Source organism: Ranitomeya imitator, chromosome 7, assembly GCF_032444005.1.
Source record: "Ranitomeya imitator isolate aRanImi1 chromosome 7, aRanImi1.pri, whole genome shotgun sequence".
NCBI lineage: Eukaryota > Metazoa > Chordata > Amphibia > Anura > Dendrobatidae > Ranitomeya > Ranitomeya imitator.
In genome coordinates, this window is record NC_091288.1 from 217,205,727 (window position 1) to 217,231,831 (window position 26,105).

At 52.6% G+C, this 26,105-nt stretch overlaps 2 protein-coding genes across 2 annotated transcripts; one reads left to right on the forward strand and one right to left on the reverse strand.

Moving 5' to 3' along the window:
- The first annotated feature begins 3,390 nt into the window (after positions 1 to 3,390).
- LOC138645537 (WD repeat-containing protein 5B-like) lies at positions 3,391 to 21,425 on the forward strand. Its single transcript, XM_069734928.1, has 11 exons — positions 3,391 to 3,537; positions 3,837 to 3,993; positions 17,101 to 17,185; positions 17,263 to 17,398; positions 17,475 to 17,664; positions 17,874 to 17,982; positions 18,061 to 18,092; positions 18,169 to 18,268; positions 18,381 to 18,446; positions 18,858 to 18,950; positions 21,054 to 21,425. Exons 2-11 carry the CDS (start codon positions 3,848 to 3,850, stop codon positions 21,195 to 21,197), a joined length of 1,101 nt encoding a protein of 366 aa, XP_069591029.1. The 5' UTR covers positions 3,391 to 3,537; positions 3,837 to 3,847; the 3' UTR covers positions 21,198 to 21,425.
- On the reverse strand, positions 21,234 to 26,105 carry LOC138645535 (ADP-ribosylhydrolase ARH1-like). The gene is made up of 8 exons (XM_069734925.1): positions 25,926 to 26,105; positions 23,097 to 23,323; positions 22,915 to 23,013; positions 22,596 to 22,701; positions 22,444 to 22,523; positions 22,187 to 22,370; positions 21,898 to 22,112; positions 21,234 to 21,816 (listed from the first exon to the last, which is right to left on the reverse strand). The coding sequence occupies exons 1-8, from the start codon at positions 25,934 to 25,936 to the stop codon at positions 21,659 to 21,661; spliced, it is 1,080 nt and encodes a 359-aa protein (XP_069591026.1). The 5' UTR covers positions 25,937 to 26,105; the 3' UTR covers positions 21,234 to 21,658.

Below are 26,105 nucleotides of genomic sequence, written 5' to 3' on the forward strand. Positions count from 1 at the left end.
TTTTCAGATCCGCCACAATGCATCGTTTTGGGAAAAAAAAGGATCCTGCAAATGTGCCCACAGGATCCGTTTTTTTTCCCATAGACTTGTATTAGGGACAGATGGCCACACGTCACACGACGGATCCGTCGTGTTTTGGCGGACCGTTGTCTGGAAAAAACGTTCAATGTAACGTTTTTTTTGTACACGTCGTAAAATCAGTCAGCGGCGCATCCTGCGCTGTCCGTCATCGGCTATAATGAAAGCCTATGGACGCAGGATCCGTCGCTGACCATCACACACTAATCCAGTGACGGATCCAGTTTTTCCCATGTGAGCATGCCTGGAAGGATTTTTTTCTCTCTTGCCCCAGACATTTAATTCCCGGAATTTGTATACGACGGATCCATCGCACACGTTTTCCCATATTTTCCTGACGTCTGTCGATACGTCATTTTGCTGCATCACGACGGACACCAGAAAATGGAAAGAGGTGTGAAAGAGGCCATAATGAAGAAGCCAGTTGAGGACCTGTGAGGCGTCGATTTCTCAAACTACAGACTCTAATGTACTTGTCCTGTTGCTCAGTTGTGCAGTGGGGCCTCACACTTGTTTCTACTCTGGTTAGAGCCTGTTTGTGCTCTCCTCTGAAGGGAGTAGTACACACCGTTGTAGGAAATCTTCAGTTTCTCGCATGGAATAAACTTCATTTCTAAGAACAAGAATAGACTGTCCAGTTTCACATGAAAGTTCTTTTTTTCTGGCCATTTTGAGTTTAATGGAATCAACAAATGTAATGCTCCACATTCTCAGCTAGCTCAAAGGAAGGTCAGGTTTATAGGTTCTCTAATCAGCCAAACTGTTTTCAGCTGTGCTAACATACTTGCACAAGGGTTTTCAAGGGTATTCTAACCATTCATTAGCCTTCTTACACAGTTAAAAGAAAAAACAGCAAAAAGAGGCAGAGCTTCTTACCTGCCTAGGCCTCTAAACAAATGCACTATCAGGATGCAGTGGACCCATGTGGTTAAGATGGGTTACGAGCGTGCGTATTTTGGCCAAAGTATAAGCTAATACCTCACAAATTTTTTTTTATATTTTTTTGTGTTTTTTGCACTTTTTTTCGGGGTGCAGTTGGGCCCATTTTTGTCTTGTAAACTGTGGTGTCTGTTCACATGGGGTGCATTTGGATAGCGCTGGGCAGGCCCGCCTGATCTAATAGAAGGGTGTCACTACTAAGCTTGCCTGGATGCTGTGCATCTCCATTGTGTGAACAGCGCCACATACAAGTCTTTTATGTGCAGCATTGTGCCAAGCAGCCACCCCCTCCATTAGTTTGGTAGGTTGAGAGTGGCTGCCTCATCGGTTATGCTGCACCTGTGTAGTCTCCATCTTAACCACATGGGTCCACTGCATCCTGATAGTGCATTTGTTTAGAGGCCTAGGCAGGTAAGCATCTCTGCCTCTTTTTGCTGTTTTTTCTATTTTTTGGAGGATCTCTGAATTCTCTTCTTGTGCTCTTGCTGTTTAGAATTCTTACACAGTTAGCAAACATGAAGTACCAAAAGAATACTGTACATGCTCACTTTCCATCATTTACTGGGATTACCAGGATGAACCGCGAAACGGGAATGCCCACACAAGCCGCATTGCATACCAGGGGAACACCCAGAGTAGTCATGAGGCATATCGGAGAATGCCAGAACCAGCCGTGTCACATACCAAGGTGGAACCCCCGGACTGGCCACCCCACATACCAGGAGACCCCCAGGACTGGCCACCCCATAAACCAGGGGAACCCCTAGAATGGCCGCCCCATATACCAGGGGAAACCCTGGACTGGCTGCCCCATAAACCAGGGGAACCCCTGAACTGGCCACCCCAAATATCAGGTGAACCCCCTAGAATGGCAGCCCCATATACCATGGGAACCCCCGGACTGGCACACCATATACCAGGGAAACCCCCGGACTGGCCGCCCCACATACCAGGGGAACCACCGGACTGACCGCCCCACATACCAGGGGAACCGCCGGACTGGCCGCCCCACATACCAGGGGAACCGCCAGACTGTCCGCCCCACATACCAGGGGAACCGCCGGACTGGCCGCCCAATATACCAGGGGTACCCCTGGACTGGCCACCAACATACCAGGGGTACCCCCGGACTGGCCGCCCCATATACCAGGGAAACCCCCGGACTGGCCGCCCCACATACCAGGGGAACCCCCGGACTGGCCGCCCCACATACCAGGGGAACCGCCGGACTGGCTGCCCAATATACCAGGGGTACCGCCGGACTGGCCGCCCAATATACCAGGGGAACCGCCGGACTGGCCGCCCAATATACCAGGGGTACCCCCGGACTGGCCGCCCCATATACCAGGGGAACCCCCGGACTGGCCGCCCAATATACCAGGGGAACCCCCGGACTGGCCGCCCAATATACCAGGGGAACCCGCAGACCAGCCGCCCCATATACCGGGGGAACCCCCGGACTGGCCGCCCCATATACTAGGGGTACCCCCGGACTGGCTGCCCAATATACCAGGGGTACCGCCGGACTGGCCGCCCAATATACCAGGGGAACCGCCGGACTGGCCGCCCAATATACCAGGGGTACCCCCGGACTGGCCGCCCCATATACCAGGGGAACCCCCGGACTGGCCGCCCAATATACCAGGGGAACCGCCGGACTGACCGCCCCACATACCAGGGGAACCGCCGGACTGGCCGCCCCACATACCAGGGGAACCGCCAGACTGTCCGCCCCACATACCAGGGGAACCGCCGGACTGGCCGCCCAATATACCAGGGGTACCCGTGGACTGGCCACCAACATACCAGGGGTACCCCCGGACTGGCCGCCCCATATACCAGGGAAACCCCCGGACTGGCCGCCCCACATACCAGGGGAACCCCCGGACTGGCCGCCCCACATACCAGGGGAACCGCCGGACTGGCTGCCCAATATACCAGGGGTACCGCCGGACTGGCCACCCAATATACCAGGGGAACCGCCGGACTGGCCGCCCAATATACCAGGGGTACCCCCGGACTGGCCGCCCCATATACCAGGGGAACCGCCGGACTGGCCGCCCAATATACCAGGGGAACCCGCAGACCAGCCGCCCCATATACTGGGGGAACCCCCGGACTGGCCGCCCCATATACTAGGGGTACCCCCGGACTGGCCGCCCCATATACCACCTTTTATCTGTGCCTGGTAATTACAGAGCTCAGCCAGAGCTGCAGTACCAGCTACAACCATGGAAATCGGGGCGCTGTTAACACCCTGGACCTTAGCAGACTAATAGTACAAAGCTGAGTCCTGTCCATTACTAACGCACAGTCTGCAGTGAGCGCTACTGATCCTCACAGACACCGAGCGCCGCGGTATAACGGGGAGAATTCCCCTCAGAGTGCTGAGAAGCCGAGTCTACAGCGCTGATGCCTTCCCGCCTTTTCTGAGGCCCAGTCCACGCCCACCTCACGTCACTTCCGGCTGGTTGCTAGGAGATACAAGGACGCTGAGGAGACGGACGAGACCGAGCGCTGGTGGGGACAAATCGCAGCGGTACCGCGTGTAATGGCCCCAGAGCGCCCTCATACACACCTGCCACCTCACATACCGCGGCTGCCACCATGTTCTCCTCACTGTACCGCCGCTCATTATAGCACAGGGCGAGCTGCTGGGAAACATTCACTACTGAGGGCGCAATGTAGACTTCCATTAAGGGGATGGTGAAAAATTATCATGTCATAACGCAGGGTGCAAATGTGGAGTGTGTACAGGCCCCACTGAGCAGAGAGCAGAGAGCACGTCCATCAGTCTCATTAATATTGGTGTATTCCAGATTACAGAGTCATGGCCGGAATACTGGTGACCCCGAAACAACGTGTGATACCGAGCCGCCCCCCAACCCGGCTGTCATCACCAGAGGACATCACAGACCCCCAGGAGCCGACCCCAGAGCCGAGCACCGAGGGGGAACTGCAGCTGGAGAGAGAAATGTAAGATTATACCCCAGAGCTGCACTCACTATTCTGCTGGTGCAGTCACTGTGTACATACATTACATTACTGATCCTGAGTTACCTCCTGTATTATACTCCAGAGCTGCACTCACTATTCTGCTGGTGCAGTCACTGTGTACATACATTACATTACTGATCCTGAGTTATATCCTGTATTATACCCCAGAGCTGCACTCACTATTCTGCTGGTGCAGTCACTGTGTACATACATTACATTACTGATCCTGAGTTATATCCTGTATTATACTCCAGAGCTGCACTCACTGTTCTGCTGGTGCAGCCACTGTGTACATACATTACATTACTGATCCTGAGTTACATCCTGTATTATACCCCAGAGCTGCACTCACTATTCTGCTGGTGCAGTCACTGTGTACATACATTACATTACTGATCCTGAGTTACATCCTGTATTATACTCCAGAGCTGCACTCACTATTCTGCTGGTGCAGTCACTGTGTACATACATTACATTACTGATCCTGAGTTACATCCTGTATTATACAACAGAGCTGCACTCACTATTCTGCTGGTGCAGTCACTGTGTACATACATTACATTACTGATCCTGAGTTACATCCTGTATTATACAACAGAGCTGCACTCACTATTCTGCTGGTGCAGTCACTGTGTACATACATTACATTCCTGATCCTGAGTTACCTCCTGTATTATTCCCCAGAGCTGCACTCACTATTCTGCTGGTGCAGTCACTGTGTGCATACATTACATTACTGATCCTGAGTTACATCCTGTATTATACCCCAGAGCTGCACTCACTATTCTGCTGGTGCAGTCACTGTGTGCATACATTACATTACTGATCCTGAGTTACATCCTGTATTATACCCCAGAGCTGCACTCACTATTCTGCTGGTGCAGTCACTGTGTGCATACATTACATTACTGATCCTGAGTTACATCCTGTATTATACCCCAGAGCTGCACTCACTATTCTGCTGGTGCAGTCACTGTGTGCATACATTACATTACTGATCCTGAGTTACATCCTGTATTATACCCCAGAGCTGCACTCACTATTCTGCTGGTGCAGTCACTGTGTGCATACATTACATTACTGATCCTGAGTTACATCCTGTATTATACAACAGAGCTGCACTCACTATTCTGCTGGTGCAGTCACTGTGTACATACATTACATTCCTGATCCTGAGTTACCTCCTGTATTATTCCCCAGAGCTGCACTCACTATTCTGCTGGTGCAGTCACTGTGTGCATACATTACATTACTGATCCTGAGTTACATCCTGTATTATACCCCAGAGCTGCACTCACTATTCTGCTGGTGCAGTCACTGTGTGCATACATTACATTACTGATCCTGAGTTACATCCTGTATTATACCCCAGAGCTGCACTCACTATTCTGCTGGTGCAGTCACTGTGTGCATACATTACATTACTGATCCTGAGTTACATCCTGTATTATACCCCAGAGCTGCACTCACTATTCTGCTGGTGCAGTCACTGTGTGCATACATTACATTACTGATCCTGAGTTACATCCTGTATTATTCCCCAGAGCTGCACTCACTATTCTGCTGGTGCAGTCACTGTGTGCATACATTACATTACTGATCCTGAGTTACATCCTGTATTATACCCCAGAGCTGCACTCACTATTCTGCTGGTGCAGTCACTGTGTACATACATTACATTACTGATCCTGAGTTACATCCTGTATTATACAACAGAGCTGCACTCACTATTCTGCTGGTGCAGTCACTGTGTACATACATTACATTACTGATCCTGAGTTACATCCTGTATTATACTCCAGAGCTGCACTCACTATTCTGCTGGTGCAGTCACTGTGTACATACATTACATTACTGATCCTGAGTTACATCCTATATTATACCCCAGAGCTGCACTCACTATTCTGCTGGTGCAGTCACTGTGTACATACATTACATTACTGATCCTGAGTTACATCCTGTATTATACTCCAGAGCTGCACTCACTATTCTGCTGGTGCAGTCACTGTGTACATACATTACATTACTGATCCTGAGTTACATCCTGTATTATACTCCAGAGCTGCACTCACTATTCTGCTGGTGCATTCACTGTGTACATACATTACATTACTGATCCTGAGTTACATCCTGTATTATACCCCAGAGCTGCACTCACTATTCTGCTGGTGCAGTCACTGTGTACATACATTACATTACTGATCCTGAGTTACATCCTTGTCACGATTCCCCTGACCGCTGTCACCACTGGGTCAGGATTCACACCGTGACCGTCACCCCTACGTCACGGATCAGGGTGACTTTAGGCCAACAGACGGCTATCACATGTGCAGGGGGGCTTATCTTAGTTATCCCTCCACTGCTAACAATGTGATGAAAAACCACACACAAGGCTATTGACCTCTTAGTTTACAGCAGGGGCTTATTCTAGGTATCCCACTGCTTTTCTATATACCACGAACTGCAGGGATTTATGTATATCCGCTTACAGTTCCACTTAACACTTGCAGCTCTCTGGCGCCCCCTTACTCTCAGGTCAGATTAGGTACTGCACCCTGGGTAATTAGTCGCCAGAAAGGCTGCCTGCTATGTACTGGCTATTGGGCACGCTGCAGCGACGCGATAACTACTCCCACACAGGCAGGAACAATAATTATCAAACCCGCAGTTGCTTCAGCATAATCCAACCGTCAGCACACTTTCGCTGCCACCAGCTTCGATTAAACGGGTCCGAAGCTAACCCAACACAACAGTAACAGTAGCGTATTTTCCCTTCAAGAGACTTAGGGTACGGTTTAGAGCAGGAGAACGAACTAATATATAATAGTATATCCCATTCAAAATAACTAGGCAGTGCGTTATTAAAAATAGTTTATAAAGATGTTATACATGAGACAATTGCAAATATGTACAAGGGTAATTATAACATAAAGGGAATAAATGAGAAACGATAACACTCACATATTAAAAGCATTGCAGGCATCCAGGCTAGTGCAGTTTCCATACATCCCAGTCCATGGGATGTACTCAGCTCTTCCAGGACAATAGGACAAAGCAGTCCAGAAGGAGAAATCAGCAAAAAGTGACTCCTCAGAGCCTGCCAGACACTTAAAACATTAAGGCTGTGACATCACAGAAAGGCTGGCTTATCCAGACCCTCCTCTCTCTACATTCTGCCTAAACTTTAAACTATTCTCTCTAATTTCTATAACTTCACTACAAAACATGACAGAGTCATACCAAACCCATAATTCATCTCGGATTAACGTGAGCATTCTAATGAGATCAAATATGTCCTATCTGGGATACATATTTACAGAGAAAACCCTACTTCTTTACCAGATGGAGTTAGAAACTCGTGTTTCGCGGGTTGTGTAGATACATCGAGTGAGAATAAAAATATATATTTTCGTATTTCTAGCTTAAATCGTTTGCCTAATATCTAACAAAAACTAAACAAAGAATCTTTCATGAATTTTTGGAGCCACTTTTCCTTATAGCTGAACAAGAGCTTACACAGGAAATGCTAGTCGTAAATTCCGTTCGGCAATAAAACCTCTCTTCCCCCATACTCTCAGAGAAGGACAGCCAGGAATTTGCAGCTACAAACTGTTACTCCAAGAAGGGGGGCTTAGCCCACACAGGCTAGAGAACTACTTATGATATTTCATACCATATCGTGACACCTCCCCCTTTTGGTGTGCGCTAGGGAGGTAGAACCCGACGGTATGCCTCCATGGGCACCTCAGTAGGTTCACCCTGGCGGGAGAGTCCATCTGCATTCCCATGCTCCCTGCCCGTTTTGTGTTCAATGGTGAAGTCAAACTGCTGAAGGGCAAGGCTCCAGCGTAGCAACCTGCCGTTGGTTCCACACATGGCGTTTAGCCAGCGAAGAGGGTTGTGGTCGGTCACCACAGTGAAAGTGTGACCATACAAGTAGGGCTGCAAGCGCTGCAGGGCCCAGACTATGGCCAGGCACTCCTTCTCAATTGTGGAGTAGGCCACTTCCCTCGGCAAAAGTTTCCGGCTCAGGTATAACACGGGGTGCTCTTGGTCCTCCGAGTCAACCTGGCTGAGCACAGCACCAAGGCCAAACTCGCTGGCGTCGGTCTGCACCAAGAACGGTCGACTGCTGTCGACTGCTTTCAACACAGGGGCGTTGCACAGTGCGGTTTTCAACGCCTGGAAGGCCCCCTCACAGCCATCTGTCCAGTTGACAATGTGAGGTAGCTTCTTCCTGGTGAGGTCCGTCAAAGGTTTTGCCAGGCTACTATAGTGCTTTACGAAGCGCCTATAGTACCCTGCAGTGCCCAAGAAGGACATCACCTGTTTCTTGGTCACGGGAGTGGGCCAGTTCACGATCACTCCCACTTTGTCAGGCTCTGGCTTCAGGGTGTTCCCGCCTACCCGGTGCCCCAGGTAGTGAACCTCCCTCATGCCCATCTGACACTTTCCCGGCTTGATAGTCAGTCCTGCTTGGTGAATTCGCCTGAGCACCTCCTCGAGATGCTGCAGGTGTTCCTCCCAGGAGAGACTGAAGATGGCAATGTCATCCAAGTACGCCACGGCGTACTTCTCCAGTCCCTGAAGCAGGAGGTTGACCATCCGCTGGAAAGTGGCAGGGGCATTCTTCATGCCGAAGGGCATGACCGTGGACTCGTACAGTCCAAAGGGTGTGATAAAGGCGGACTTTTCCTGCGCCTCGGGGCTCAGGGGAATCTGCCAGTATCCTCGACTCAGATTCATTATTGTTAGATAATCTGCGACAGCTAACTTCTCAAGCAGGTCCTCCATGCGCGGCATTGGGTGCGCATCCGAGGCTGTGATGGCGTTGAGCCCCCTGTAGTCCACGCAGAACCGGGTGGTCCGGTCCTTCTTTGGCACGAGAACTACAGGTGATGCCCACGCGCTCTTTGACCGCCGAATCACCCCCAGCTGTAACATCTCATCGATCTCTTGACGCATAGTCTGCTGCACCTGGTCAGAGATTCGATAGGGTGTTCGCCGTAGTGGGGCGTGATTCCCGGTGTCCACCTCGTGGACTGCTAACTCAGTCCTCCCAGGTCGGTTGGAGAACACGACCCGGAAAGGTTCCAGGGTGGTTTGCAACTGCACCCGCTGGGGTTCAGTTAACGAGGCGCTTACCTCCACATCCTCGATGGACCCATTGGCCTTGGCTTGGGCCAGCAAGTCCAGGAGGGTGTCTTCCTCACCGTCTTCGGGCAAGCTGCAGACCGGTAGGACGAAAGGTTCACGTTCGTGATGAGCCTTCATCATGTTGACGTGAAAGGCCTTTCGCCTACCCCGAGCGTGGTCAAGCGTGACCACGTACGTGACCGGGTTGAGCTGTTGGTGGACGACGTACGGGCCCTCCCAGGCTGCCTGAAGCTTATCCGTTGGTACGGGGACCAGCACCCACACCTTTTGACCCACGTGGTAGGTCCGCTCCCGGGCGTTCTGGTCGTACCAGTGCTTCTGATCAGCCTGAGCCTGCGTCATGTTGTCATGCACCAACTGCGTCAAGGTCTGCATCTTGTCACGGAAGCGCATGACATACTCCACTATGGACACTTCAGAAGGGTTCGGCTCCTCTTCCCAGGATTCTCTTACCAACCCAAGGGGTCCCCGGACTCGCCTGCCGTACAGGAGCTCGAAGGGGGAGAACCCCGTTGAGGCCTGTGGAACCTCTCGGTAAGCGAACAGCAGGTGTGGGAGGTACCGCTCCCAGTCGCGCCCTTGAGTCTCAACCAGCATGCGTAGCATCTGTTTGAGGGTACCATTGAAGCGTTCACACAAGCCATTGGTCTGTGGGTGATACGCACTCGATACCAGGTGCTTAACCTGCATTCTCTTACAGAGAGCCTCCATTAGGCGAGACATAAATTGGGTCCCTTGATCAGTAAGCATTTCCCTGGGAAATCCTACACGTGAAAAGATGGCCAACAGGGCATCTGCCACCTTATCTGCCCTAGTTGAGGACAGAGCTACTGCCTCTGGGTACCGGGTAGCGTAGTCTACCACAGTAAGGATGTATTGCTTTCCAGAGCTGCTGGGGACGGCCAGCGGGCCCACAATGTCCACCGCGATCCTCTGGAAAGGCTCCTCTATCACTGGCAAAGGGATCAGGGGAGCCTTAAGAGCAGGCCCCGCCTTCCCCACTCTTTGACAGGTGACACAGGAGCGGCAGTAGTTTGACACATCTGTCCCCATCTTAGGCCAATAGAAGTGTTGAGACAGCCGGGCCTTAGTTTTGCTGATCCCCAAGTGTCCAGCTAGCGGGATCTCATGGGCAATCCGCAACAACTCACCCCGGAATTGCTGCGGGACGACCAGCTGTCTTTCCCTCAACCACTCCTTTTGTGATTCTCCGGGTACTGTCTCCCGGTACAACCTTCCTCGTTCCCAGAACACCTTCTCCTTATCAGTCTCGGAGAAGCGCGTCCCGGCGAGTTGTCTCAAACTCTCTAGGCTCGCATCTGTGTGCAGAGCGGCCTGAAACTCCTGGCTAGGGGAAGCCAGAAGCGACGTCAGGGTCCCTTCCCCACGGGAACCCTCTTGGACCTGCTCTGGGTCCACCTCTGGTTCAGTCACAGTGATGACTGAGGAGGGTCCGGAAGGCAGACAGTTATCTGCGTTCCGGGCACTCTGACTGCGGGTGACAGCAGCTACATAGGCTGTCTCCCCGGGGGTTTCTACAGGCCCATCAGCCGGCGCTGCTATGGGCTTTACCTCCCCATCCACCCCCAACACTCCAGGGGCAGTGCTACTTATGGGCCAGTTACCTTCCTCGGTGGCACTGGTCACTTTCATGGCGTCACCTTCCTCACGGTTCCCATGCATCTCCCCATTTCCTGTAGCACCGACACTTGCCCCTGTTAGGGGTTCCTCAGCCGTCTCACTCCGCAGAGCGACGTGGCTGGGCACGCCTGTACCTATGGACACATTAACCTTCACAGAAAAATCATTATCAGGTTCCGCTGGCACAGGTACAACATTTTCACCCTCAATCCTAGGGAAAAAATGGTTATTAGATGCATCATTACAAGATAAAGCATGGTCAGGTAACACATGCGATTTCCCATCATCATCATCATCATCAGGGTTAACGTCACCCTTATTAGTAGATTGGGGAGGGGTGTCAGGGACGTAGTATGCAAACATCCTCCCCAAATCAGTTCCCAACAAAACATCAGTGGGCAAATTATCCGACAGCCCCACTTCCTTCACCCCGCTCCCAGCACCCCAATCAATAAAAACCCGGGCCATCGGTAAGGGACAGCTGATGCCCCCAATCCCAGTGACAGTTAGGGTTTTCCCCGGAATGATTTCTTCAGGGGCCGCCAGTTCGGGTCGGATGAGGGTTCATTCAGCCCCGGTGTCCTTGAGGCCTGTAGCAACATGGCCTCCCACAGTGACGGGCTGTACGTTGTCACACACCCTCCCAACCACACCACCCACCAAAAGAACTGCTGCATTAGGCCCTGGGGCCTTGGCTGGGGGGTTCTTCGGCCTGTCTGGACAGAAGGTACTGATATGCCCAGGCCGCTTGCAGGTGTAACACGCGCGAGGTTCGGTGGTAGGTCTGGTGCTGTTGGCCACAGGGCCAGGACCTCGGGTGTGTTGGCTGGCAGGGGTACTGGCGTTGGTTGCAGGCTTACCCCCTCTCCAGCTGGTGGTGACTGGCTTCCGCACTTCCGATCTACGGTTGGCCTCATAGGCATCGGCAATCTGCGCTGCTTTCGTCACGTCTTTGGGTTCTCTGTCCATCACGAACTGTCGCACCTCAGCTGGGCAAAGATGAAAGAACTGGTCTTTGATCATCAGGTCTCGCAGCTGCGCAAAGGTGGTCACTGACAGTCCTTGGGTCCACTGGTCAAAGTGGGTCCCCAGTCCATGCACCACATCACTGTAACTGTCGTGTGGGCCACGTTGGAGGGTCCGGAACTTTCTACGGTACACCTCGGGTGTAAGCTGGTACTTGGCTATCAGAGCCTTTTTGATGGCCTCATAGTCACCATCTTGTTCTTGAGGGAGGGCAGCAAACGCCTCCAGAGCTTTGCCTCTCAGCCCTGGTGTCAGGTATCGTGCCCATTCATCTGTAGGCAGCTGGTACTGCCTGCAGGCTTTCTCAAAGGCCCGCAGAAAAGTGTCCAAATCTCCGTCCTTCTCCATAACAGGAAAGTGATCAGGCCGGGGCTTCGGTGTCTGAGCGCTGCTAGGCTCACGGTTGGTCTGAGACAACCCCTGCATTTGCAGTCGGGCTAACTGCAGCTGGTACTCCCGCTCAGCTTGCCGCTCGGCTCGCTGGGCCTGTGCCTCTCTCTCAGCTCGGGCCTCTCTCTCGGCTTGCTGGGCCTGGGCCTCCTGCCGGTATTGCTGAATCAGCTGCCGACGTCCCTCATGGTCGTCAGTGGGGAATTCTTTCAAGGCCGCCTGCAGGTGAAGGTCCAATTCGCCCGGATTGCTAACAGGGCCAGCATTCAGTGGTTGGACCTCTGCTGCAGCACCATGTTCGCTTGTGCTGGCTTCTGCGGCCTCTGAGCTCTGAGATTGGTCTCGAGCGGCTTCCCATTGCACCAGATCTGCGACCAGTTGGGCTTTGTTTTTGCTTGCAGAGTCAATGTGCTGTGACTTGCATAAGGCGACAAGGGTGTCTCTGGTCTGCTGCTCATAGAAGGTTTCTCCCAGCACAACCATGGTTGCCAAATAAAAGATAGGATAGAAAAACGAAGAGAAAGGGAGGGGATAATTACCAGTACGCAATTGTCTCACAACTAAAAAGCACTGAGTTCGTTCTCCAAACTTATTTGCGCAGAGTCCTCACAAGAACTTTCTGCAAGTTTTTAGTGAGAGGAATGATTACTCAAACCAAATCACTAATGCTCTAAGATATCCCACCGCCTTGCCACCAATTTGTCACGATTCCCCTGACCGCTGTCACCACTGGGTCAGGATTCACACCGTGACCGTCACCCCTACGTCACGGATCAGGGTGACTTTAGGCCAACAGACGGCTATCACATGTGCAGGGGGGCTTATCTTAGTTATCCCTCCACTGCTAACAATGTGATGAAAAACCACACACAAGGCTATTGACCTCTTAGTTTACAGCAGGGGCTTATTCTAGGTATCCCACTGCTTTTCTATATACCACGAACTGCAGGGATTTATGTATATCCGCTTACAGTTCCACTTAACACTTGCAGCTCTCTGGCGCCCCCTTACTCTCAGGTCAGATTAGGTACTGCACCCTGGGTAATTAGTCGCCAGAAAGGCTGCCTGCTATGTACTGGCTATTGGGCACGCTGCAGCGACGCGATAACTACTCCCACACAGGCAGGAACAATAATTATCAAACCCGCAGTTGCTTCAGCATAATCCAACCGTCAGCACACTTTCGCTGCCACCAGCTTCGATTAAACGGGTCCGAAGCTAACCCAACACAACAGTAACAGTAGCGTATTTTCCCTTCAAGAGACTTAGGGTACGGTTTAGAGCAGGAGAACGAACTAATATATAATAGTATATCCCATTCAAAATAACTAGGCAGTGCGTTATTAAAAATAGTTTATAAAGATGTTATACATGAGACAATTGCAAATATGTACAAGGGTAATTATAACATAAAGGGAATAAATGAGAAACGATAACACTCACATATTAAAAGCATTGCAGGCATCCAGGCTAGTGCAGTTTCCATACATCCCAGTCCATGGGATGTACTCAGCTCTTCCAGGACAATAGGACAAAGCAGTCCAGAAGGAGAAATCAGCAAAAAGTGACTCCTCAGAGCCTGCCAGACACTTAAAACATTAAGGCTGTGACATCACAGAAAGGCTGGCTTATCCAGACCCTCCTCTCTCTACATTCTGCCTAAACTTTAAACTATTCTCTCTAATTTCTATAACTTCACTACAAAACATGACAGAGTCATACCAAACCCATAATTCATCTCGGATTAACGTGAGCATTCTAATGAGATCAAATATGTCCTATCTGGGATACATATTTACAGAGAAAACCCTACTTCTTTACCAGATGGAGTTAGAAACTCGTGTTTCGCGGGTTGTGTAGATACATCGAGTGAGAATAAAAATATATATTTTCGTATTTCTAGCTTAAATCGTTTGCCTAATATCTAACAAAAACTAAACAAAGAATCTTTCATGAATTTTTGGAGCCACTTTTCCTTATAGCTGAACAAGAGCTTACACAGGAAATGCTAGTCGTAAATTCCGTTCGGCAATAAAACCTCTCTTCCCCCATACTCTCAGAGAAGGACAGCCAGGAATTTGCAGCTACAAACTGTTACTCCAAGAAGGGGGGCTTAGCCCACACAGGCTAGAGAACTACTTATGATATTTCATACCATATCGTGACAATCCTGTATTATACTCCAGAGCTGCACTCACTATTCTGCTGGTGCAGTCACTGTGTACATACATTACATTACTGATCCTGAGTTACCTCCTGTATTATACCCCAGAGCTGCACTCACTATTCTGCTGGTGCAGTCACTGTGTACATACATTACATTACTGATCCTGAGTTACCTCCTGTATTATACCCCAGAGCTGCACTCACTATTCTGCTGGTGCAGTCACTGTGTACATACATTACATTACTGATCCTGAGTTACCTCCTGTATTATACCCCAGAGCTGCACTCACTATTCTGCTGGTGCAGTCACTGTGTACATACATTACATTACTGATCCTGAGTTACCTCCTGTATTATACCCCAGAGCTGCACTCACTATTCTGCTGGTGCAGTCACTGTGTACATACATTACATTACTGATCCTGAGTTACATCCTGTATTATACTCCAGAGCTGCACTCACTATTCTGCTGGTGCAGTCACTGTTTACATACATTACATTACTGATCCTGAGTTACCTCCTGTATTATACTCCAGAGCTGCACTCACTATTCAGCTGGTGCAGTCACTGTGTACATACATTACATTACTGATCCTGAGTTACCTCCTGTATTATACCCCAGAGCTGCACTCACTATTCTGCTGGTGCAGTCACTGTGTACATACATTACATTACTGATCCTGAGTTACATCCTGTATTATACCCCAGAGCTGCGCTCACTATTCTGCTGGTGCAGTCACTGTGTACATACATTACATTACTGATCCTGAGTTACATCCTGTATTATACCCCAGAGCTGCACTCACTATTCTGCTGGTGCAGTCACTGTGTACATACATTACTGATCCTGAGTTACATCCTGTATTATACTCCAGAGCTGCACTCACTATTCAGCTGGTGCAGTCACTGTGTACATACATTACATTACTGATCCCGAGTTACCTCCTGTATTATACCCCAGAGCTGCACTCACTATTCTGCTGGTGCAGTCACTGTGTACATACATTACATTACTGATCCTGAGTTACATCCTGTATTATACCCCAGAGCTGCGCTCACTATTCTGCTGGTGCAGTCACTGTGTACATACATTACATTACTGATCCTGAGTTACATCCTGTATTATACCCCAGAGCTGCACTCACTATTCTGCTGGTGCAGTCACTGCGTACATACATTACATTACTGATCCTGAGTTACATCCTGTATTATACCCCAGAGCTGTACTCACTATTCAGCTGGTGCAGTCACTGTGTACATACATTACATTACTGATCCTGAGTTACCTCCTGTATTATACCCCAGAGCTGCACTCACTATTCTGCTGGTGCAGTCACTGTGTACATACATTACATTACTGATCCTGAGTTACATCCTGTATTATACCCCAGAGCTGCGCTCACTATTCTGCTGGTGCAGTCACTGTGTACATACATTACATTACTGATCCTGAGTTACATCCTGTATTATACCCCAGAGCTGCACTCACTATTCTGCTGGTGCAGTCACTGTGTACATACATTACTGATCCTGAGTTACATCCTGTATTATACTCCAAAGCTGCACTCACTATTCAGCTGGTGCAGTCACTGTGTACATACATTACATTACTGATCCCGAGTTACCTCCTGTATTATACCCCAGAGCTGCACTCACTATTCTGCTGGTGCAGTCACTGTGTACATACATTACATTACTGATCCTGAGTTACATCCTGTATTATACCCCAGAGGTGCGCTCACTATTCTGCTGGTGCAGTCACTGTGTACATACATTACATTACTGATCCTGAGTTACATCCTGTATTATACCCCAGAGCTGCACTCACTATTCTGCTGATGCAGTCACTGCGTACATACATTACATTACTGATCCTGAGTTACATCCTGTATTATACCCCAGAGCTGCACTCACTATTCTGCTGGTGCAGTCACTGCGTACATACATTACATTACTGATCCTGAGTTACATCCTGTATTATACCCCAGAGCTGCACTCACTATTCTGCTGGTGCACTCACTGTGTACGTACATTACATTACTGATCCTGAGTTACCTCCTGTATTATACTCCAGAGCTGCACTCACTATTCTGCTGGTGCAGTCACTGTGTACATACATTACATTACTGATCCTGAGTTACATCCTGTATTATATCCCAGAGCTGCACTCACTATTCTGCTGGTGCAGTCACTGTGTACATACATTACATTACTGATCCTGAGTTACCTCCTGTATTATACTCCAGAGCTGCACTCACTATTCTGCTGGTGCAGTCACTGTGTACATACATTACATTACTGATCCTGAGTTACCTACTGTATTATACCCCAGAGCTGCACTCAGTATTCTGCTGGTGCAGTCACTGTGTACATACATTGCATTACTGATCCTGAGTTACATCCTGTATTATACTCCAGAGCTGCACTCACTATTCTGCTGGTGCAGTCACTGTGTACATACATTGCATTACTGATCCTGAGTTACATCCTGTATTATACCCCAGAGCTGCGCTCACTATTCTGCTGGTGCAGTCACTGTGTACATACATTACTGATCCTGAGTTACATCCTGTATTATACTCCAGAGCTGCACTCACTATTCTGCTGGTGCAGTCACTGTGTACATACATTACATTACTGATCCTGAGTTACATCCTGTATTATACCCCAGAGCTGCACTCACTATTCTGCTGGTCTCTTCCCCAGTGATTGTGGAGAGGGGGTGATGAGCTGCAGATTTAACCCCTCGGGATCTCTTCTTGCTGTTGGTCTCATCACTGGATCCATAAAGGTGAGGTGCAGTGGGGTGACTGTCTGCAGCGGTGCTGCCGCCGGTGACGTCTTGTGTGCCATGCTGTGTCTCTCCAGGTGTACTCCATGCCCGCCGGACACTGGGCGCACACCCTGCAGGACGACCAGTCTGTAGCACAACGGCTGCCGGTGACTGCGCTACGATTTCAGCCCTGCAGACCGTCCTCTCGGGGGGAGCTGCTGCTGGCCACATGTGAGATACTAGATCACGTGTCTTAAAGGGATTGTCCGCAGACCCCCGACGTCTCACCTGTTCTTCAACTCCTCAGATGCCAGCGGGCGGGTGAAGTTCTGGCACGTCTCCACCCAGAGCTGCGTGCGTTCCCTGACAGAAGAGCGACAGACCCTCGCCGCTGCCTTCAGTCCGTCCGGCCGCAGTTTCCTGACCGCGGGATCCAGTGAGGAGATCCTTGTATACGACACCGAAACCATGAAGTGTGTGAACGTCTGTCAGCCCAGGTCTGTGCCAGCGACACCACCGGGGCCCCTGACCGCTGGGATCATTGGGGGCCAACCTGCAGCACCGCTCAGACCACCAGGGGGCGAGCTGCACCCAGCGGGATAGGCCTCCTATTGATATGAATGAGGCTGAATACAGCTCGCCCTCTAGTGGCAGCAGCAGGTATCACATCCCACCTGTAACTATGGTCTCCACGCTCCCCCCGCAGCCCCTCGCTGTCTGTGATGGACGGGCACCGCTCCCGGATCTTCGGACTCACCTTCCACCCCCTAAGCGAGGAGAGTTTTGTGTCGGGGGGCTGGGACGACACCGTGCAGGTGAGAGGCCGTGTATGAGCACAGGGCGGTTATTACGCTCCAGGAGTTTATTATAAGCCGCCGTCTCGTCTCTTGCAGTTCTGGGACGTCAGACTGGCTCATTCCTTAAGGTAACGGTGGGCGGATGATGTGCGGGGGGCCGTAGTGTGAGTCATGGGGGTAAAGCTCCCACTCTCCCCTCTCCAGGAAGATCTCCGGACCCCACGTGTGTGGAGACGCCCTGGACATCGATGCGGACACACAGCAGATCCTGATCGGCTCCTGGCGGAAGGAGGAGAGTCTGCAGGTGAGGACACGGGGGGCCGCCATATTGGAAGACCCCCAGCAGGACTTGTCAGACATCAGGTGAAGCCCCCTGGAAATCCTTCCATCTTCCACTCATCCGGGGTCTCTCGCAGGTCTGGGATTCCCAAACTGGACAGAAAATGGACACTGTGCCCGACCACTACCGCGGACCCTGCAGGGTGAGTCTGGGGAACACTGCCGACAGCACCGGGGGGTCCGACCGCTGCCAGAACACGTCGGGATACAGGAACCAGTCTGGAGTTACACTATACTCCAGTCACATCCAGAGCTGCACTCACAATTCTGCTCACCACCTGTTTGGATGCTAGCGGTGTTGTGGCTTCCACACCGTCACATCTTGTAATGCACCGATCAGCACGCGGCCCGGACAGCGTAATGCTGGGAGTTGTAGTTTCACATTAGCTCTGTACAGACGCTGAGCCAGGAGGAGAGCAGGGAGGTGCAATCACTGACATAGTGCAGCTCTGGGTGTGACTAGAGTAAATGACTCACGCTGCCTCCATCCCGGCGCGGTGCACTGATCGGCTGCTCCATGTCCCGGTCCGGTCACGTGTCGCTCTGCCTCTCAGGTGTACGGCTGCCGCTGGTTGGGCGCAGGTCACATTATCGCGGCAGGAAGCGACATCAACATCTGCCGGATCATCGACCGGAATTCCTTCCAGGTGAGAAAGTTCTAGAAATACAGCCACATGATCTCGCGTGTTGTCCCCTTGTACATATCGCGGCCTTGCAGTCCTGTCACTGGCACACGTCACCTTCTTGCAGTCCTGTCACTGGCATACATCGCCATCCCGCAGTCCTGTCACTGGCACACGTCGCCTTCTCGCAGTCCCGTCACTGGCACACTTCACTGGCACACGTCGCCTTCTCGCAGTCCCATCACTGGCACACGTCGCCTTCTCGCAGTCCTGTCACTGGCACACGTCGCCTTCTTGCAGTCCTGTCACCGGCACACATCACCTTCTCGCAGTCCCATCACCGGCACACATCACCTTCTCGCAGTCCTGTCACTGGCACACATCACCTTCTCGCAGTCCTGTCACTGGCACACATCGCCTTCTCGCAGTCCCGTCACTGGCACACTTCACTGGCACACGTCGCCTTCTCGCAGTCCCATCACTGGCACACGTCGCCTTCTCGCAGTCCTGTCACTGGCACACGTCGCCTTCTTGCAGTCCTGTCACCGGCACACATCACCTTCTCGCAGTCCCATCACCGGCACACATCACCTTCTCGCAGTCCTGTCACTGGCACACATCACCTTCTCGCAGTCCTGTCACTGGCACACATCGCCTTCTCGCAGTCCCGTCACCGGCACACATCGCCTTCTCGCAGTCCTGTCACCGGCACACATCACCTTCTCGCAGTCCTGTCACTGGCACACATCGCCTTCTCGCAGTCCCGTCACTGGCACACATCACCTTCTCGCAGTCCCGTCACTGGCACACATCACCTTCTCGCAGTCCCGTCACTGGCACACATTGCCTTCTCGCAGTCCTGTCACTGGCACACATCGCCTTCTCGCAGTCCCGTCACTGGCACACATCACCTTCTCGTAGTCCCGTCACTGGCACACATTGCCTTCTCGCAGTCCTGTCACTGGCACACATCGCCTTCTCGCAGTCCCGTCACCGGCACACATCGCCTTCTCGCAGTCCTGTCACCGGCACACATCACCTTCTCGCAGTCCTGTCACTGGCACACATCGCCTTCTCGCAGTCCCGTCACTGGCACACATCACCTTCTCACAGTCCCGTCACTGGCACACATCCGTCACTGGCACACGTCGCCTTCTCGCAGTCCCGTCACTGGCACACATCGCCTTCTCGCAGTCCTGTCACTGGCACACATCGCCTTCTCGCAGTCCTGTCACTGGCACACATCGCCTTCTCGCAGTCCTGTCACTGGCACACATCACCTTCTCGCAGTCCCGTCACTGGCACACATCGCCTTCTCGCAGTCCTGTCACTGGCACACATCACCTTCTCGCAGTCCTGTCACTGGCACACATCACCTTCTCGCAGTCCTGTCACTGGCACACATCGCCTTCTCGCAGTCCCGTCACCGGCACACATCGCCTTCTCGCAGTCCTGTCACCGGCACACATCACCTTCTCGCAGTCCTGTCACTGGCACACATCGCCTTCTCGCAGTCCCGTCACTGGCACACATCACCTTCTCGCAGTCCCGTCACTGGCACACATTGCCTTCTCGCAGTCCTGTCACTGGCACACATCGCCTTCTCGCAGTCCCGTCACCGGCACACATCGCCTTCTCGCAGTCCTGTCACCGGCACACATCACCTTCTCGCAGTCCTGTCACTGGCACACATCGCCTTCTCGCAGTCCCGTCACTGGCACACATCACCTTCTCGCAGTCCCGTCACTGGCACACATCCGTCACTGGCACACGTCGCCTTCTCGCAGTCCCGTCACTGGCACACATCGCCTTCTCGCAGTCCTGTCACTGGCACACATCGCCTTCTCGCAGTCCTGTCACTGGCACACATCGCCTTCTCGCAGTCCTGTCACTGGCACACATCACCTTCTCGCAGTCCCGTCACTGGCACACATCGCCTTCTCGCAGTCCTGTCACTGGCACACGTCGCCTTCTCGCAGTCCTGTCACTGGCACACGTCGCCTTCTCGCAGTCCTGTCACTGGCACACGTCGCCTTCTCGCAGTCCTGTCACTGGCACACGTCGCCTTCTCGCAGTCCCGTCACTTGCATGCGCCGCTCATTCACGCTCGATCTTCTCTTTCTCCAGACTCGGGGGAGCCTGGTTGACTTGCCCAGTGGAGTCTACAGTCTGGACGTCTCGTCGCCCATCTCGCCAGCCGCCCCTCTTCTCGCCGTCACCTCTGGGCACAGAGTCTTCCTGCTCCGTCCTACAGGCAGCGCCTTCTCCTGACACCTCCGTGTACAGAGAACCACCACCCCCATCATCCATTGTGCAGCTCTTTATTTGCAGGTTTGCTACGGCCAGAGTCAGCAGTCGGTGCCACATTGCCATCTGCCACAAGTTCTGTGCCACGCCGATGCCTCACCCATTACTGACCAATCACATACCGGCTCCTCCCACAAGAGGGCGACACTTTATATCCCCGACTCCCGATAATAAAGATCTTTTCAGATTCTGCGCAGTTCTTGTGGTGTCCACCAGGAGGCGATGAGGAACGTTCCATTGAATCACTGGATTTTATCACTGCGGATTTTATTACTTGTTTTCCCACGAAGTCACATGATGAAATTAGCATAAAAGCAGTTGACTTCACTTATCTGACTACAACTTATCACAGAGCAGCATTCTATGATATAACCGAGCCGGAGTTCCCCTTTAAGTGTGGTATTATGTCCAGAGGTCTCCCGGGGTCAGTGATGGGCCCAGGCCAGCTGGTGCAGGGAGTGGGCCACCGCCTCCATCCTCTCCCTGTATTCCAGGTGACTGTAGTTTCCCTCTGGGACCCCTGTAAGTCCATGGAGGGCCCCCCAGCAGCTGCCGGCAATCACCCCGGTGGAGTCGCTGTCACCTGTGGGGACGGACAGTGTAAGCGCGGAGTCTGGCTGTACCATGAACCAAGCAGGGGCCGGCGTATAACCCCGCTACCTACCCCCATGAAACATGGACCTGCTGCACAGCTCCCCCCAGGATCCCTGGGCCCCCAGGAGGGCATCATAGGCGATCATAGGAGCGTCGTGCCCGCTACGCCCCGGCCAGCCATCCAGGCTCCACCGCCCGTACTCCACATCCCGCTCCGCCGCGCCGTAAGGAGATGGGAGCCGCGCCGGCCCGGCCCCCTGCTGAAGACCCCTCTCCGACAGGTACCTGGGGCGAGAACCTCAGAATAAGAGGATACAGCCTGCAGTGTAAAGAATGGTGGTTATGATTGTGCCCCTCACCTCTCCCAGGACTGCTGGAAATAATCCCACGCCTCCAGGTGGCGCTCCGCGTCCGGGTCTGTGGAGCGCACGTACTCCAGCGCCAGAGGGAGCGTCTCCAGCAGGCGGAGGCCCCACTGTTCTAGCGGGACCCTCTGCACTGCCAGCGATGTGAAGAGCGCGGAGGCCAGAGAGCCCAGATACCCTGCAGAGAGCGGGACAATGACGCCCACCACAGCCGCAGCAGCGCTCGGCCCCCCGGAGCTGCAATCACTCACCCGTCGGATGGTTGTGCGTCATCTTCCCGCTCTCCACGCTGACAGCGACCACAAGAGACCGCTCAGACGGACGCGGGAACCTGCGGAGAGACTCCCATATATCACACACAATGGGGCGCACGGGGGACCCCCTATATTTATTGGCTCCTCACCTCAGCCCTATACACATGGATCTCATGGCCGCTCCGCATCCAGTCGCCGAGGGGTTAAAGGGGATTTTGTAGCCGCCAGGTTCCCCAGGGCTCAACTGAGAGGTTCCTAGAACCAGAGGAGGGTCCATGATGGCTTCTGCTCTAGTCACACCCAGAGCTGCATCCTGCCTAGTTCAGGGCCTGAGCGCGCTCTGCTGCACTGCATTGTGGGAGATGTGGCGACCTGGCACTGCGGCACCGGAGCGTAACCGGCTCCGTTGGTTGACAGACTTATGATTTCAGCTCTGGAGTATAGAACTAAGGAAAGCAACCTTCTTACCCAGAATGCTCGTGGGTCCGGGCTTCCGTCCCTCCATATCCGTCATGGCGGACACGTATCTTGCGGCCAGGTCGTGATACAGCTCGTCATTCTGCTTCCCTGCGGGCGGCGAACGGGAGAAGTCAGGAAGTGATCTGATTGGATGATCTGGACCCCCGTCTGCCATAATATAGACCACCCACCCGATGCCAGGCTCTCGCCCGTCGCCAGATGGAGCACGGTGTCGTCACTGACCGGCCAGTCCGGGAGGGCCGCCCTGATCTTGTCCAGTCCTCCCAGCGCCTGCAGCTCCGCGTGGATCTGGGGCCCCGACTTACAATATTCCCACAGCTGGTTCCTGTAGCCCAGAGCATCTCCGGCCCCGCTCAGCAGCATGGCGGCCACGTAGAGGTCACGTGACGGCGCCGTCCTGAGACACAGGATTAGCCAGACGTTACAGGCGCTCAGAAATCCACCCCCCATGCTTTACACGCCAGCTCTGCCCCCAAAATCAATGGCTTCACCTGAGCTGCATTGTTGGCGGTAGCCTAAAACTCGCCTCCTCTTATCACAGGCTCAGGCTGTCCCTCCTCTGCGCTTTACGGCTCATACTCATTTGTGAGACATACGGACGAGCGCAATCCGATAAAAAAAATCAGACTGCATCCGACCAATGTTATTCAATGGGTGACATCACATCTGAAATCGGACTGTCTGCATAGCCTTTGCTGGTTATTAATAGCCTCGGAAGCTCCATGGTTATTACCCCCTTCCCAGGCTATAAACATCTGCCCCCCAGCTGTCTGCTTTCCCTCTGCTGGTTTTGAAAATTATGTGGGAGCCCAAGAAATTTTTTTTGTAAAATAATATTTCATTAATTACATACATGTCCCCTAATTTGCATACTAATTGTATTTGTCACTGACATCTATATATCTATCTATTCTATGTGTATTTACTGTATGTCATCCATCTCTTCTATCCTGACGGCTCCTGCAGGGATTTGACAGAATATATATATATATATATATATTATATATATATATATATATATATATATATGTGTGTGTTGAATATTTTGTCTTAAAAAGATGTGTAAATGACAGAACTGCTGTATGTAAAAGCTCATGTTAAAATCGCACTGCACTCGCCGAGCACTCGTCCGTTTTTCTTTCTCGCAGATGGGTATAAGCCCTTTGCACTGCAGCTCTGCTCCATTAGGACTCAGCTATGATCAGTGACCCGGGAGTGTAATCTCCAGCGTCCTCCATGCTTTACACTGCAGCTCTGCCTGCTGGAGAGCGGATTTCTATTACACGCAGTGCCGGCAAATGACCAGCAGCTGTCACTGCTCAGAGCCCCCAAAATCATTAAAGGGGAAGTGCACCTTCTGGGACAGATCCATTTGTGCAGTGAAGGAGGGGTGATCCCTGGTAACATCCATGGCCTCATCCATCTCCAGTGACACTGGAGACCCTTAGATCAGTGCTGAGGAGGGGGATCTGTGGGGGAGGAGGGGGATCTATGGGGAGGAGGGGGATCTATGGGGAGGAGGGGGATCTATGGGGGAGGAGGGGATCTATGGGGGAGGAGGGGGATCTATGGGGGAGGAGGGGATCTATGGGGAGGAGGGGGATCTATGAGGGAGGAGGGGATCTATGGGGGAGGAGGGGATCTATGGGGGAGGAGGGGGATCTATGGGGGAGGAGGAGATCTATGGGGGAGGAGGGGATTTATGGGGGAGGAGGGGGACCTATGGGGGAGGAGGGGATTTATGGGGGAGGAGGGGGATCTATGGGGGAGGAGGGGATCTATGGGGAGGAGGGGGATCTATGGGGAGGAGGGGGATCTATGGGGGAGGAGGGGGATCTATGGGGGAGGAGGGGGATCTATGGGGAGGAGGGGGATCTATGAGGGAGGAGGGGATCTATGTGGGAGGAGGGGGATTTATGGGGGAGGAGGGGGATCTATGTGGGAGGAGGGGGATCTATGGGGGAGGAGGGGGATTTATGGGGGAGGAGGGGATTTATGTGGGAGGAGGGGGATCTATGTGGGAGGAGGGGGATTTATGGGGGAGGAGGGGGATCTATGTGGGAGGAGGGGATTTATGGGGGAGGAGGGGGATCTATGTGGGAGGAGGGGGATCTATGGGGGAGGAGGGGATCTATGGGGGAGGAGGGGATTTATGTGGGAGGAGGGGGATCTATGTGGGAGGAGGGGGATTTATGGGGGAGGAGGGGATTTATGTGGGAGGAGGGGGATCTATGTGGGAGGAGGGGATCTATGGGGAGGAGGGGGATCTATGGGGAGGAGGGGGATCTATGGGGGAGGAGGGGGATCTATGGGGGAGGAGGGGGATCTATGGGGAGGAGGGGGATCTATGAGGGAGGAGGGGATCTATGTGGGAGGAGGGGGATTTATGGGGGAGGAGGGGGATTTATGGGGGAGGAGGGGGATCTATGTGGGAGGAGGGGGATCTATGGGGGAGGAGGGGGATTTATGGGGGAGGAGGGGGATCTATGTGGGAGGAGGGGATCTATGGGGAGGAGGGGGATCTATGGGGAGGAGGGGGATCTATGGGGGAGGAGGGGATCTATGGGGAGGAGGGGGATCTATGGGGGAGGAGGGGATCTATGGGGAGGAGGGGATCTATGGGGAGGAGGGGGATCTATGAGGGAGGAGGGGATCTATGTGGGAGGAGGGGATCTATGGGGAGGAGGGGGATCTATGGGGAGGAGGGGTATCTATGGGGGAGGAGGGGATCTATGGGGGAGGAGGGGGATCTATGGGGGAGGAGGGGATCTATGGGGAGGAGGGGGATCTATGAGGGAGGAGGGGATCTATGTGGGAGGAGGGGGATCTATGGGGGGCGGGGGTCTCTGCCCTTCTCCCATTATGAATCACCCTGAAGTGCCTGATAACAGGGAGCAATAGATTGTAACCGCAGCTCATGGGAAAATTACAAGTGCAAGGGTCCTGTCTCTTTAAGAGGAGTAGGGTAGTGAGGCGCTGCAGCAGCTCCGGTCTCTTACTTGCTCTCCATGTTGTGTCCTGTGCTGCGCAGCAAACTTCTTCCCAGAATCCCCCCTCTCCTGTCCTAGAGTCATGTGACCTGCATGTCCTCGGTGTAACCCCGTCACTGCCGGGGCTCAGCGCATTCCGTGTCTATTTCTGGGCACTCAGCCACCGGGGAGGTCAAAGTTCACCCGTCT